At 42.6% G+C, this 14,326-nt stretch overlaps 1 protein-coding gene across 1 annotated transcript in view; it reads right to left on the bottom strand.

Moving 5' to 3' along the window:
• Positions 1–1,596: 1,596 nt before the first annotated feature.
• The window catches only part of Ptpn9 (protein tyrosine phosphatase non-receptor type 9), a 77,157-nt gene continuing 64,427 nt past the window's right edge, over positions 1,597–14,326 (bottom strand). Inside the window, exons 10-13 of the mRNA XM_085689711.2 lie at positions 7,795–7,873; positions 6,503–6,653; positions 4,282–4,489; positions 1,597–3,419 (exon numbers count right to left, since the gene is read on the bottom strand). Coding sequence (XP_085545837.1) covers positions 3,205–3,419; positions 4,282–4,489; positions 6,503–6,653; positions 7,795–7,873 — 653 coding nt within the window. The 3' untranslated portion in view covers positions 1,597–3,204. The remainder of the gene's footprint in view (positions 3,420–4,281; positions 4,490–6,502; positions 6,654–7,794; positions 7,874–14,326) is intronic.

The raw sequence follows: 14,326 nt of genomic DNA, 5'->3' as shown, positions 1-14,326 counted from the left end.
GGGGGGCAAGGAATTTGCATCTAGGAACTAGTGCACAACTTTGAATTGAGCAATTTACAGGGCAAAGTTACAGCAAGTTTGAACAAATAACAGTTCTAAATTACCTATTCCAAACTTGTTATTGTTAAGACTTGTTTCCTGTATATTTCACCAATTCTAAGTATTTCTGTAATCTCTCTGATTTCAAATTTCACAGATTCTGTCTTAGTCTGCTACCATTTTGTTTTTTTCTTCAAACGAGTGTCTCATGTAGTGCAGGCTGGGCTCCAATTTTGAATTCAAAATTGGCCTTGAATTCTTGATCATATTGCCTCTGCCTCTCCAATACTGAGATCACAGTTGCATTCCACAACATCCAACAGTTTAATCTTTGGTTAAGGAAAAAACATCAAGAAAAATGTGCCGGTATATCAAGAAACAGATCCTTAGAAACTTCTAATGTAAAGATAGGCTCTCTAAGCTACAGCATAGCAAATTAACTTTCTGGTATTTCAATTGTTTTCTTCTATCAGCACCTATCTTCAAGTAGTTGTTGAGGGTGAGTGTGTTAGTATCTACAGAGTACTCTGAACAGGACCTAAAATATCTTGGGTTTCCATTAAATGTTGTTTGTTATTCCTGCTATTTACAACACCCTAATATTTGCATATTGCAGGCCACAGCTGTTCCAAGGGGGAAGGCTGTCACTGGCTAACAGATAGAAAGCATGCGATATGAAGAGTGTCCCTACAAGGCCAATGTTTCTCACTCCACTCTGAGAGAAGGGCTAGCAGGACAGTGTTTGTGGTGCTTCTGTGGAAGCATGACCCCTTTGGTACAGCGCAGATTTCAGGATAGACCATCTGGAAGATGTCATCAATTCTATTATCTTTCAAGTCCACTACAAGGAATTGAGCTCAAGGTCAATTTCCCTAAGCTTAGTGAGGCAGTGTGTGCCTTATTAGGCCAGCCCTCGGGAGACTGAGGTAGAAGAATTGCTGTCCTTGAACTTGGTAAGTTCCTGTCTCAAATGAACAAACAAAACAAAACCACAAACTTTCCTAGAGTTTTAAAACCAATGATACTCTAAAAGAGGAACAACAAACCCTAAAGACAAGCACCATTCCGTTTCTGATGTATCAAGAGACTTCATCCGTTTGGGTTAGTTTTAAAGCAAATCACGGTATTCTTCTGGACCCCCACTGTTCTCATTTATGCATTATATTATTATATAATTATACATATATATTTCTCATTTATAACTCAGTGAAAGACTGATGAATTAGCACATGTCCGTAATCCCAATGCTGAAGAAACGGGAGAAGGATGTATATAAGGGACAGGATATTCACTAGAATTATGAAGTTTCAGTGAAATAACATACAAGACAAAGCAATTAGCACTAAGATTGTCATACAACAAGCATTCAGTTGGTACTGGTACCTTTGTCGAAAAGGTAAGGCCATAGCCACAGACATGGCAGGTGCTTCTCAGAACTGGGTCTCAGATGTTGAAGCTTTGGATCCCTCCCTGCCACCCCATCTGTCCAGAACCAGTTCATGGACTCCCTCCTCACCTTCCCAACCCCAGAGTGCTAAATTGATGAAGCTAAAAGGGTTTAATCATGTTGGTATATTTATATGTAAATACAAAACTGTACCACTATAAGATATTGAATATGAACATTACAATTATTTACTGAATCTGACTCAGTCCATTGATGTTAAATACAAAATGAAATGATTGTAAAAAATAAGAATATACACATTCAAAGATCTTATTACAGTATAAAATTATTGGGTCTGACCAGCTGCCAACCTCATCATCTGGAGTAGGGGAAGATTTAGGGGAGTTCAGTGGAGTTTTGTGGGAACACTGAGTGTTGGGAACTCTTGAGTCTATTCCTGGCGAATCAGACTGGGAAAAGACAGGAACAAGTTGGATGGATAGGGGACCAGTGATTGCAAGGAACTACCTCATCCAGCCAAGGGGATTATACTTTATAAGGACATAGAACACATCTAGTTTGAGGTCTAGGATTTGTCAGGCTAGCAGGCAAGGAGAACTGGGCATCTCAGTCGACAAGAAAGAATGCACAAAGAAAGAATCTTTCAATGAAAAGAAAAAGGGGCCCCAGTTTGTCCTCCCAGGAAGGGAGTTTCATAGTAGGTTCCTCTCAGTCACTCCAGGATTCTCCTTTTTTTTAAGATTTCGTACCGATTACTTTTGGTTCTGGCAGCTCTGTAAATTCATCTCTAGCCTTGGACCCCATTGCTGTGGTAAGACAGAGTCTGGAATCACAGTGGAGGTCTGTTCCCCAAATCAGCAAAGTAAACAGAAAATTTGTTAGATGAAGGACAACCCATGCTAAATTGAACCAGTGTTACCATAGTCAGTATTTTTGGCTCCAACAAGCATTGAGTCCAGAGGGAAAAATGTCGTTAAGAAGAGAAGCCTGTGGCCTGGGAAAAAAGTATGTGTTGTCTTCTATCACTCTGCTGTCTGACAACATGAGCATGATCCTCAATTCCAGCTAGTTCAGACTAATCAGCAAGGTCCAAGAAGAAAAGAATGCTCAACTGCGAGTTGAAGCCCCAGGAACATCTACAAAGAGTATCTGTGTGTATATGTATTTATAGAATACAACCATATTATCACATACAGTATATATTATATACACACATACATATGGATCCATACACGTAAGTGCACATACGTACACGCGCACACACACAGAATGACAGAAAAGACTGGAATACACGCCCTATGTATAAACGTGCTTGGCACTCAGGATATTCTCTAGAATATGTAACTTGGTCAAGCTCTCTGGGCAGGAAGGTGAATGCTCACCAAACCTCCCTGTCAAATCCTAGCAAAGGGAAGGAGGAGACTTCTAAAAGAATGGCATTGGGAGATGGGGGTTCCTTCCCCACTTACCTCAGGGACCCTGGCAAAAATCAATAGCCACAATTTGGTTTTAGTAAGGCACAGTTCAATAGCAGGTGCTAGGAATTAAGAACACATTGCTGCTGGCCCTTTCTAGTGGCAATTTCACCACATTTATCTAGCCAAAGGGAAAGGCTGCCTTGCGTGCACATGTGCGCTGGGAGACACAAGAAAGAGGTTGATCCATGGCTTCAGCATAGCTGATGGCAACCTATAGGCTCAGCGGTGTCCAGGGTAGTTTAAGGAAGGCTGGCCAGCAGGTGGAAACTCGTGGAACAGCTACTGACCCTCCATGGCCAACAGGCTGTGACCAGAGGGAACCATTCCTTCCTTCTCTGCAAATTCCAGAATGGCCTTGTAGCAAAAGTAGTACTGCTCAGGGGTCTGGATACTGAAGGCCCTCTGTGTCCTCATGCGCGACACTGTCTGGAACACATTAAGGGTGCCAAGCTCCTCCAGCTGTGCCAGGCAGATGTCCAGTGAGCAGAAGGTACCTGAAGAAGGAAGGAAATAGTCACATGAGTGTACTTCGCCATATTCTTCCTTTGACCAAAACAGCTTGCAAAACTGGATGAATGAATTCAAAGACAAAGGGTCTGATGGCAGGAGGACTTATGTCGAATAGTATCACAGGATTTGCTAAAGGCCAGAGTCTCCTGTCTCTCAGGACATACAAGGGGGGAACAAGAAGAGTAAGTAGATAGGTGTTGAAAACGAACTCCCTGCTTCAATACCAGACAGAGCAGCAGTACTTCCACACCCGATTTCCAGAGCTTGTACTCTCCAGGGGTCTACCACAAATAGATTTTCCTTCCCAGGGGACCCCTGACCTTGTAAAGTCAGCACACATTTTATTAAGCCAAAGCTGTTAACCAGATCCATGATGAATAACACAGAAGTCACGCAAGATGATACAAGTTTAGAATCCCATGATTGGGGAGGCTAAGATAAAAGGATTGCTGTGAATTCCAGGTCAGACTGGACTTCATAGTAAGATGTGGTCTCAAAGAAACAACAACAAAAGGGGGGGGGGGAGGAGACAAGACCAGCAAAGGTAAAAGAGGCCCCCAGGAGAGGGCCAGCTAATCCCTCTGGAAACCATAATCACGGTGATGACAGAACTGACAAGGTCAGAAGATCACTGATGATGGAATGTATAAAACAACTCTAAGAACGTGGTTCGTAAATTATGTATTTTGGCAAGCAGTATCCCCAGCATAAAAAACACAAAAGGACATTAAAGAGTGATTATCAATGCAGTTTGCCAACAAGGGAATGAATGAGTTCTTTCTCCATTCACAGACTTTTAGTTCCTCTTCTTTACCCCCACTGCCACCAGTATAAGAGGTACAGTACCTGTCCTGCCGATGCCTGCACTGCAATGTACCACAATGGGTGGCTCGGGGCACTGCCCTTTGGACCGTGCTCCCAGGCTGCCGACAGCCAGGCTCTGCTGGTTTCTGACCACTCTCAGAAAGTCAATGAGGGAAGCTGCTGAGGAAGGGACACCATAATCTGGCCAGCTCAGGAACTGGAAGTGGGTCACCTGGCGTTTCTGCCGCTCCTTAAATTAAAAAGAAGAAGAAGAGGAAGAGGAAGAGGAAGAGGAAGAGGAAGAGGAAGAGGAAGAAGAAGAAGAAGAAGAAGAAGAAGAAGAAGAAGAAGAAGAAGAAGAAGAAGAAGAAGAAGAAGAAGAAGAAGAAGTTGTTAATGCCATCATCCCTATTTACTCTGACTATCCTGGGCTTTTCCAGGTTCTTAACACCTTAGCATTCATATCAACAAGACTCCTGTCTTCTGGTCTCACCTTTCATCACAGCTGCTTCTCTACCCCAAACCCTAAGGCAAAATGTTTGGGGAAGGCAGATTGCTATATAGTAGCAGTGCTTATTTTTCTTGTTTATTTTTGTAGTTTTTTTTTAAAAAAAAAAAAAAGAGGGCTGGAGAGATGGCTCAGAGGTTAAGAGCACTGACTGCTCTACCAGAGGTGCTGAGTTCAATTCCCAGCAAGGACATGGTGGCTCACAACCATTTATAAAGCATTCTGGTACCCTCTTTTGGCCTGCATTGCAGACATACATTCAGGCAGAACACTGTATACATAATATACAGTTTCTTAAAAAAAACAGAAATATTTTAGGCCAGGCAGTGGTGGTGCACACCTTTAATTCCAGCACTCAGGAGGCAGAGGCAGGCGGATCTCTGTGAGTTCGAGGCCAACCTGGTTCCAAGATAGGCTCCAAACCCTGTCGCGAGAAACCAAAAAAAAAAAAAAAAAAAAAAAAAATGTCTTTCAGCCAGAGAAGTGTTCTTCCCTAGGAAGAGCACACCAACTAGTTGTTCAGCGCCAAACAGTCAGTTCTGAGAAATGTTGTAATTAAATTATAGCATTAAAAAAAAATCTTGCTTAAAAAAAAAATGCCAGGCATGGTAGGACACACCTCTAAATCCCAGAATGTGGGAGATAAAGGCAGGCAGATGAATTTCTGTGAATTTGAGCCCAGACTGGTCTGTCTATATAGTGAGTTCTAAGCCAGTCAAGGTTACACAGTGAGAGACATTGTCTCAAAATAAAACCAACATATTTATCCACTTACTGACTTACTCCACTCGTGCATGCGTATACATCTATGTGTGTGAGTATATGTACATGTGTGCATATGTACACATGCAAGCCCAAGTAGAACATCAGGTGTCCTCCTCTCACACATTCTGCCTGTTCCTTTGAGGCAGAGTTCTCTCTCAACCTGGAGCACACGTATGCTCAGCTAGGCTATAAGCCAGAAAGCCCAGGAATCCTCTTGCCCCCACCTCCATCAGAATTGTTTACAGGCATGCATGGAACTTCCAGCTGATGCATGGGTACCATGATCTGAACTCTCATTCTCATACTTGAGTAGCAAGGACTCTAACAGCTAAGCCAACATTGCTCTAGTTCCTTTTTGTAGTTTTCTGAGACAAGATACATATTGTGTAGTCCAGGCTGTTTTCAATTTATAATCCTGCCTCAGTCTCCTGCAGGGTAGGATAACAACCATGGCTTAAGACCCAGATTCCCAATGCTGAAAGTTTAATTTCTCTTTAATGCCACTCTTGTATTGAGATGATGACTTTGGAAGGTGTGTGTGTGTGTGTGTGTGTGTGTGTGTGTCTATGTAGCACTGGCTTAGAACTTACTATGTAGACCAGGCTGGCTTTAAACTCGTAAGAGATTCAACTGCCCGTCTCTGGAATGTGGGATTAAAAGCATATACCACATAACTGGCTTCTCAGCTGAATATCTTTAACTTGTTTACAGAAAAAAACAAAAGCAGTTTATAACCTCCTTAAAAATCCTGCCTATTCCCTTGAGAAATTTTCTTTTTTTGTTTTTGTTTTGTTGAGACAGGAACTCAATATGTAGCCCTGGATGGCCTGAAACTCACCGTAGAGGCCAGCTGACTTTGAACTCACAGCTATCCACCTGCCTTCTCTTGCCAAGTGTTGATTAAAAGTATGTATCATCACCCTCAACAAGAACCTCCTTAAAGGAGCTTCCCTAGTTTTACAAAGTGAGAAAATAGAAAGCTTCATTTACCTCTGTGTTGTGAATTTCTAGAGTCGTTTTCTTATAATGGTTCATGTTCTCCACTCCTAGATTAGTCACCGTGAGGAACCCAAATCGGATCCGAGAGTCTTTTTCTAAAGGCCAGTACTGGCCACATTTTCTCCTGCCGCCTTCCTCGAAGCTGAAGACAAACAGAGCAAGTTAAGCTTCACTCTTCAACTGGCAAAAAGCTTCTTCCCATCACAAACTGCTCAGTTCCTAGGCAGCAATGTCATGTGATCTGCAAGAATGAAATCTCTCCATTCTAAACAGAAGATAAACAGCTAAAGTCCCTACACATGTCCAGTTGGCAGACATGCATGGTGCATTAACTATATCATCTCACCTGGGATAAAGAGAAGCAAAGGCAGAGTGAGGACCAGGCCTAAGCACTGCTCAGTTTCTTCTCCACTAAGGAAGGGCCCTTGGCTGACACAGCACTGGGGAAGACAAGTCCTGGGTGTGACTAGGAGGTCCACAGACTTCACCTCACCATTTCTCAGTGGCCTCAGAATACTCTGAAGTGATACTTCTCTTAACTACAGGTGGCTAATAACAGGGCCCTGAGGAAGGGAAATGAGCAAACATCTTTTCCTTCCTTCCTTCCTTCCTTCCTTCCTTCCTTCCTTCCTTCCTTCCTTCCTTCCTTCCTTCCTCCCTTCCTCTATTTGAGAATGGGTCTCTCTGTGTACCTCTGGCTATCCTGGAACTCTCTCTGTAGTCCAGGCTGGCCTTAAATACAAAGACTTGCCACCCTAGGTCTCACAAGTGCTGGAATTAAAGGCATACTGCCCAGCCATCATCTTTTTGTTCTTTCCCATCTAAAATAGGCTATAACTAATGATGAAACTAATAAAATATTAAATTCTTTAAATCTGGCAGAATTGCCAAATTTCAAGAACAACTCTTGATCCAGAACTTCCTGCCTCATGTTCCCTTCTCTCCTGTTCCCTTATAGGTAGAGAAACGAAGGAAGAGGAAGCAATTGAAGAAAGCAGGAAATGAAAAGCAAAAGGACTGGGGATTCAGCAGCCAGGGACATCTTCCCTCTTGAGTCGAGCCTTCTACTTCACAGCACTTCCTCCAGTGAATAAGGCCAGGACCCAGGGCAGCTGTAACGAGCACTGGGTCCCTCGAATTAGGGATTAAATATCTACAAGGCTATCTCTTTCTCCACCAGACCTCAGAATGTCAGCAAGTAATGTGCCATGGCTTTCCTAGTCACTAAGGGTCAGGGTCAGGGTAATGGCAGGGAGGGTATGGAGAAAAGAAGACTAACTCACCGGGTGGTCATTACAATCACCAAAACTCTTTGTTCCCAAACCATGAGCCAGAAGTCACGATAGGTATTCTCCAAAGGGCCTGTAATGAAAGGAGAAGATGAAGAACAGACCCTTCAGAAACACGTCTGTCTTTCTTCCAAACAGTAACTCCAAAGCACAGATGTAAGCTGTTTTTCTGAGAGAGGGTCTCTCCTAGACTCAGACTCACTATGTACTCCAGCATGACCCAGAACCCCTGTTCCTCTGGCCTCCCCTCCCAAGTGCTGCAATTACAAGTATTCACATGAGCCACCACAGACTTCCTATTCTTATCTCTGATTTTTCAGAGAGGTTCTCACACCAACCATAACATCTCAGTATGAGTGAGTATTAGAGACACAGAATGACAGGGCTGGAGAGATGGCTCAGCAGTTGAAAACTCACGCTGCTCTTGCAGAAGTCCTAAATTCAGTTCCCAGAACATACATCAGTTATCTCAGTCTGTAACTCCACCTCCAAGGGATCCAATGCCCTCTTCTGGCATCCACATGCACACATCCACATACAAACATACATATACATAATTAAAAATAAAATAAATCAGGGCTAGAGAGACCAGTGGTTAGGATCAGTTGTTGATCTTGCAAAGGAACTGGGTTGTATTCCAAGCACTCACATGGCAGCTAAGAGCATTTGTAATTTAAGTTCCAGAGGGTCTGATGCCCTCCCCTGGTATCTGTGGGTACTGCATGCATATGGTGCTAGACATGCAAGCAGGCAAAACATCTACACATATAAAATAAAAATAAAATTTTACCGACAAATAAAAATGAATCTTCACCAAAAAATAAAAGGGAACAGAATGTTGACATTCTAAAGATGTTCAAGTGAGCCACATGCAGGGAGCACTGTTAAAGGCCACAGCGCCTCAGCAAGCTGATAGACCAGTGCCACCTACCTGTCTCACCCCACCTGGCCCTCAGCCTCAGAACAATTAACTACAAACCATTGGCTCAAGTCCCTCACGACTGGGACATAGTCTTCTTCAAAAGTCATTTCATCCTTCAACTTACACAGTTACCCTCCCTCGGTCCCTTTCCCTTTTTCGACAGGGTCTTACTGTATAGCTTAGACAGGCCTGGAACTTGCCCCGGCTGCCAGTGTGCAGGAATTAGGCATGTGCCACCATGCCTAGCTTTCATTCTCAACTTTCTTATCGCTAAATAAGACCTCTAGTAATCTTTGTTAAAATTATTATCACTATTGTTTTTGTTAGTAAGTATGGGGGAGCAGGCGTGCCATGTGAACAAGTGGATCCATGCTAAGAACTTGTATTTTAAGTCTGTTTTCTCCTCTCACCTTATAGGGTCCAGGAGATTTGACTCAAGTCACCAGGCCAGGACCACAAGCACCTTTACCGTATGAGTCATCTCACCCACCCCAATACTGACATTTAAAATCATTTATTCTTCTAAAAAGTTAGTTTTTCAAGGCAGGGTTTCTCTGTAACTTTGGAGCCTGTCCTGAAACTCACTTTGTACACCAGGCTGACCTTGAACTCACAGAGACCAACCTGTATCTGCCTCCCGAGTACTGGAATTAAAGGTATGCACCACCACCGCCCAGCTAAATTGAAGTCAACACACCTATTTCCATCATCTCCAGAAGTTGCCAAGTGAATTCTCACAATTTTTTGCCCTTGGAATATTTTTGCTTTTTATTTTTTAACTCCTGCCATTTCCCCTGATTTTTTTTCCACCTGAGACAGGGCTTCTCTGTGTAACAGCCCTAGCTGTCCTGAAACTAGCTCTTGTAGATCAGGCTGGCCTCAAACTCACAGAGATCCACTTGCTTCTGCCTCCTGAGTGCTGGGATTAAGTGTACCACCACTGCCCAGCTCCCCTGTTCTTTATACTAAGTTTCACAGCAATGAGGATTTTAACATTTTTTTCTAAGTTACTAATACCATTCTAAAGTATTTTTCCTGAATATCTTTCTCCTTACAATTTAATACTAAAATTGCTTCATCATAATGCAGCACTAAATCTCTGACTCTGTTTCGTTGTACTGTCTCCCTCACCTATAAAACCATACCATTTTTATCCAGTTTTTAAGATTTATTTTATTTTTACTTTTGTGTATGTGTTCTTGTCTGTAGGAGTAGATTCCAAACGTGTATGGATAACTGCAGAGGTCAGAAGAGGGTGTCTGAGTCCCTAGACCTAGAGTCACAGGCATATGAGCCTCTCCATGCAGTTACTAGGAACTGAACTATGATCCTCTGAAAGAGCAGCAAGTGCTGAGTCATCTCTCCAACCCTCCATTTTTAAGTGCTGAATCTTCCACCAGGCTCTCTTTGACCAGGACACTAAAGGAATTTCCTCTCCCCTAAGCTCTAGATGATATGGCTGGTCCTAAATACTTTAACCATTTAATTTATAGCATCTTACATCAGACATTCAAGAAAATCACAATTTCAGTAAATAGGATGTGAAGGACAAATGCCGTTTGTGAAACTGACCTTTTCTAATTAGAACCTGCACAATGATGAGCACTCTGCAATAACTCCTCAAGATGATTCTTTATGCCTTCCAAGTGCTTTCCCTCTCCATTTTCACAAAAGCAGGGTAACATCAAGGGTTAATTTGGACCCCAAAGCCCACTGGTTCCACTACTTCTCTGAAAGTCTTTAGTAAGCACTAACCTGTGTGTGAAGTTGTAAAAAAGAGTATGTGTGTGTTCAAACAGCCACTCATGTATGTACATTGAAGCCACCGCCATCCACGTTGTTCTGGGTTTAATAGTATTTTGTTTTGAGACAGGCTCTCTTATTGGGACCTGCCAATTAGGGTAGGTTGGATAGTCCCTGAGCCCCAGAAGTCCCCCTATCTCTGCCACCTAGTGCTGGGATAACAAGTGCCTGACAACAGTACCCACTTGGTGACTCACCACCATCCATCCCTCTAGTTTCAGGGGATCTAACAACTGCCTTCTGGCATCCATGGTCACAGCATGCATGCACATACAAGCATGCAGGCAAAACACTCATACATGTAAAAACAAAAATAAAACGAACCTTTAAAAACAAAAACAGAGAAACTAGGTAGGAGGAGCACTAGCTTAGTCTACAAAGCCAGACTCAGATAGATAGACAGCTGGATGGATGATTGGTGGGTAGGTAGTTGGGAGAGAAAGAAATGGACAAAAGGATATTATTTCACTGGAGAGATGGCTCAGTGGTTAAGAGCACTAATTGTTCTTTCAGAGGATCCAGGATCAGGTCCTAGCACCCACACTGGCTCACAACCACTCCAATTTCAGAGGATCTGATGCCCTCTTTTGACTTCTATAGTCAATGAATATATGTAGTGCACAGGCACAAATGCACAGAAAATGCATACATCTCTCTCTCTCCTAAATGCAGGGAAAATGCATATCTCTCTCTCTCTCTCTCTCTCTCTCTCTCTCTCTCTCTCTCTCTCTCACACACACACACACACACACACACACACACACACACACACACACATAATAAAAAATAAGAAGGAAAGGAATTTCAAATGACCTCATGTCAGGGTAGAGAGAAGGCAGTAGTATTGCTTAGTGGTAGAGCTTATGCTTAGCAAGCTCAAAGCTCTGGGTTCAATTACCAAATTCAAAAGTATGAAGGGAAGCCAGGTGGTGGTGGCGCATACCTTTAATCCCAGCACTCTGCGGGCAGAGGCACGTGGATCTCTGTGAGTTCGAGGCCAGCCTGGTCTACAAGAGCTAGTTCCGGACCAGGCTCTAAAACTATAGTGAAACCCTGTCTTGAAAAACCAAGTATGAGGGAGATCCTTCTTGTGCCTTTAAGAAAGTTTAGTCCCTCTATCTACCTACCTTGGATTTTATATCTGGTTTATCAGATATTCTGACTGCTCATATGTCCCAGTTCTAATAATAGTTTTGGTTTTAGGGTCTTTTGTCTCAGTGTGCACCACAGGCTGTTCTTGAATGTATAATCCTACGCCTGTCTCCAGCTGGTATCACCCTTACTTAGCCCCTGCTCACGGTCCAAATGTGAAAACAAAGTATATGCGAGTGCATGTGGGTCGGTGGGAGAACCTGATGGTCTCATGTGAAGCCCTGGGTTTGACCACCACGAGTGGGGAGGAGCTGGGGATCTAATGTGTGAGAAGCACAAGTAGTAGCATTTAGAAAAGCCTGGGGTTGGGAGATGCGGAAAAGTGTTTTATTGCCTTCTTGATGTTCATATATAGTAATGCATATCTGTTGTGATATATTTAGAAAGTGAAGATAAAAATCATTCATTAACTCCTAGATCCAGTGAGAACACTAACATTCTGCAGCATCTCTAAGACCTTTTCTATGTAGGCTTAAAGATACAGGCAAATAAAATAGTTAACAACATAAACCTCCCCCTCTCATGTAAGTAAATCTTGTTTTATGTACCTTTCCATGACAAAAAACACAACTATTGAGACTGGAGAGCTAGCTCAATAGTTATGAGTGCTGGCTGCTCTTCCATAGGGCCTAGGTTTGACTCCCAGCACCACCATGGTGGTTCACAACCATCTGTAACTACAGTTTCAGGGACTCCAGCAGCTCATCTGGCTTCCACTGGCACCAGACATGCAAATGTCATACAGACATACCTATAAACAAACATCCACACACATAAAATAAAATTTAAAATAAATACCCCCCCCCAAAGACAGGGCTTCTCTGTGTAACAGCTCTGGCTGTACCAGAACTCACTTTGTAGACCAGGCTGGCCTCGAACACAAGAAATCTACCTGCCTCTGCCTCCTATGTGCTAGAATTAAAGGAGTGTGCCAATGCCACCCACCCTAAAATAGTTTCAAAGTACAGCTCTTATAATTGCATTTGCTGGGTGTATGGACTGTGAGTATGCTGTACTTTATTTCTTTAATTTTCATTTATTTATTTATTTGTTTGCTTATTTATGTTTTTCGAGACAGGGTTTCTCTGTAGCTTTGGAGTCTGTCCTGGAACTGGCTCTTGTAGACCACACTGGCCTCTCTCACAGAGATCCACTTGCCTCTGCCTCACGAGTGCTGGTGATTATTAAAGGTGTGTGCCATCACTGCCTGGCTAGAAATTCTCTCTTTTTTTTTTTTTAAGTACTAGGTTTTTTTGTTTTGTGTTTTTTTAAATTTATTTATTTTTGATGTATGAAGGCTCTGACTGCATGTACACATGCACACCAGAAGAGGGCATGAGATCCTATTTTAGATGGTTGTGAACCACCCTGGGGATGCTGAAAATTGAACTCAGGACCTCTGGAAGAGACGCCAGTGCTCTTAACTTCTGAGCCATCTCTTCAGCCCTGCAAAGAAGAAATTCTAACATCATAAGATGTCAGGACAAGCTGAATATATCTATAATCCCAGTTTTTGGAAGGAGGAGGAGGCAGTATCAGGAATTCAAATTCATCTGAAACTATATAGGGAGTTCCAGTCAAGCCTAGGTTACATAATACCCCTTTTCAAACCAGAAAATCAAAATAAAAGATGTTAGTGAAGCTGGTTATCATGCCTATAATCTCCAGGAGGAGATTATAACTAGGATTTGGGAGACGGGGGCAGGAGGATCATGGTGAGGTACAGGCCAACCTGAGCACTATCTCAAAACAAAGAACAACAAAAGCCCCAAGGGGCTGGGGACTACCTAATTGGCAATGTGCCTGCTGTGTGAGTACCTGAGCTGAAACCTAGCACCCAGGATCTCTATAGCCCATGCTCTGTTGGAGCCACAGATGTGTGACACCACACTCAGCAAGCTCCAAACTAACAAGGGCTTCACAGCTAAACCTTCTGAAAAAGACAAAGAAATGGGTTCAGGAAATGGCTCACTGGTAAAAATTCTTGCCACACAAGCATGAAGCCCTCAAATCAAATTCAGGAACTCACATAAAGAAGACAGGCATGGATGTACATGCTTATAACTCCAGCACTTGGAAGGAAAGGAAGGCTCTCTAGAGCTTGTTGATCACTAGCCTAGCTCCAAGTTCAGTGAGAGACCCTATCTCAAAGGAACAAGGTGAAGGAAGACAGAACAGGTCACCTGACGTCCTCCTCTAGATCTGCCCCCACACAAAAATAAGCATACTCACGTGTCCATATATACCACACATATACAAGTGGACGTCTATAGATGTAAAATTAGTGGTTTACTTTGACACAGAAGAACCAATTCACAGAGATGGTTTCTAAGAACTTCTAACCTGGACAGAGATTCAAATTCTGGTTCTGCTACTAGCTTTATGTTCAAGGTCACCTAACCAATCGGGCCTCAGTTTGCTTAAATAAATTAAACACACAGACACACTAAAATTAAAAAGAAAAACTTTCACAGACTTACTTTAATAATCAGAGATTATGCACCTGAAATATAATACATATTCTTAACAGATGACTTATTAGAAATATTACTAGTATGCATATATGGGTATATAAGAACCAGTCCACTAAAGTTCATGTATGTAACCCCAGAAATTAAAAGGAAGAGGCAGAAGGGTCAGGAATTCAAA

The sequence above is a fragment of the Myodes glareolus genome, chromosome 4 (genome assembly GCF_982192425.1).
Source record: "Myodes glareolus chromosome 4, mMyoGla1.1, whole genome shotgun sequence".
NCBI classification, from domain to species: Eukaryota; Metazoa; Chordata; class Mammalia; order Rodentia; family Cricetidae; genus Myodes; species Myodes glareolus.
Note: the sequence above shows the minus strand (reverse complement) of the source record. Positions and strands in the feature narration are given on the sequence as shown.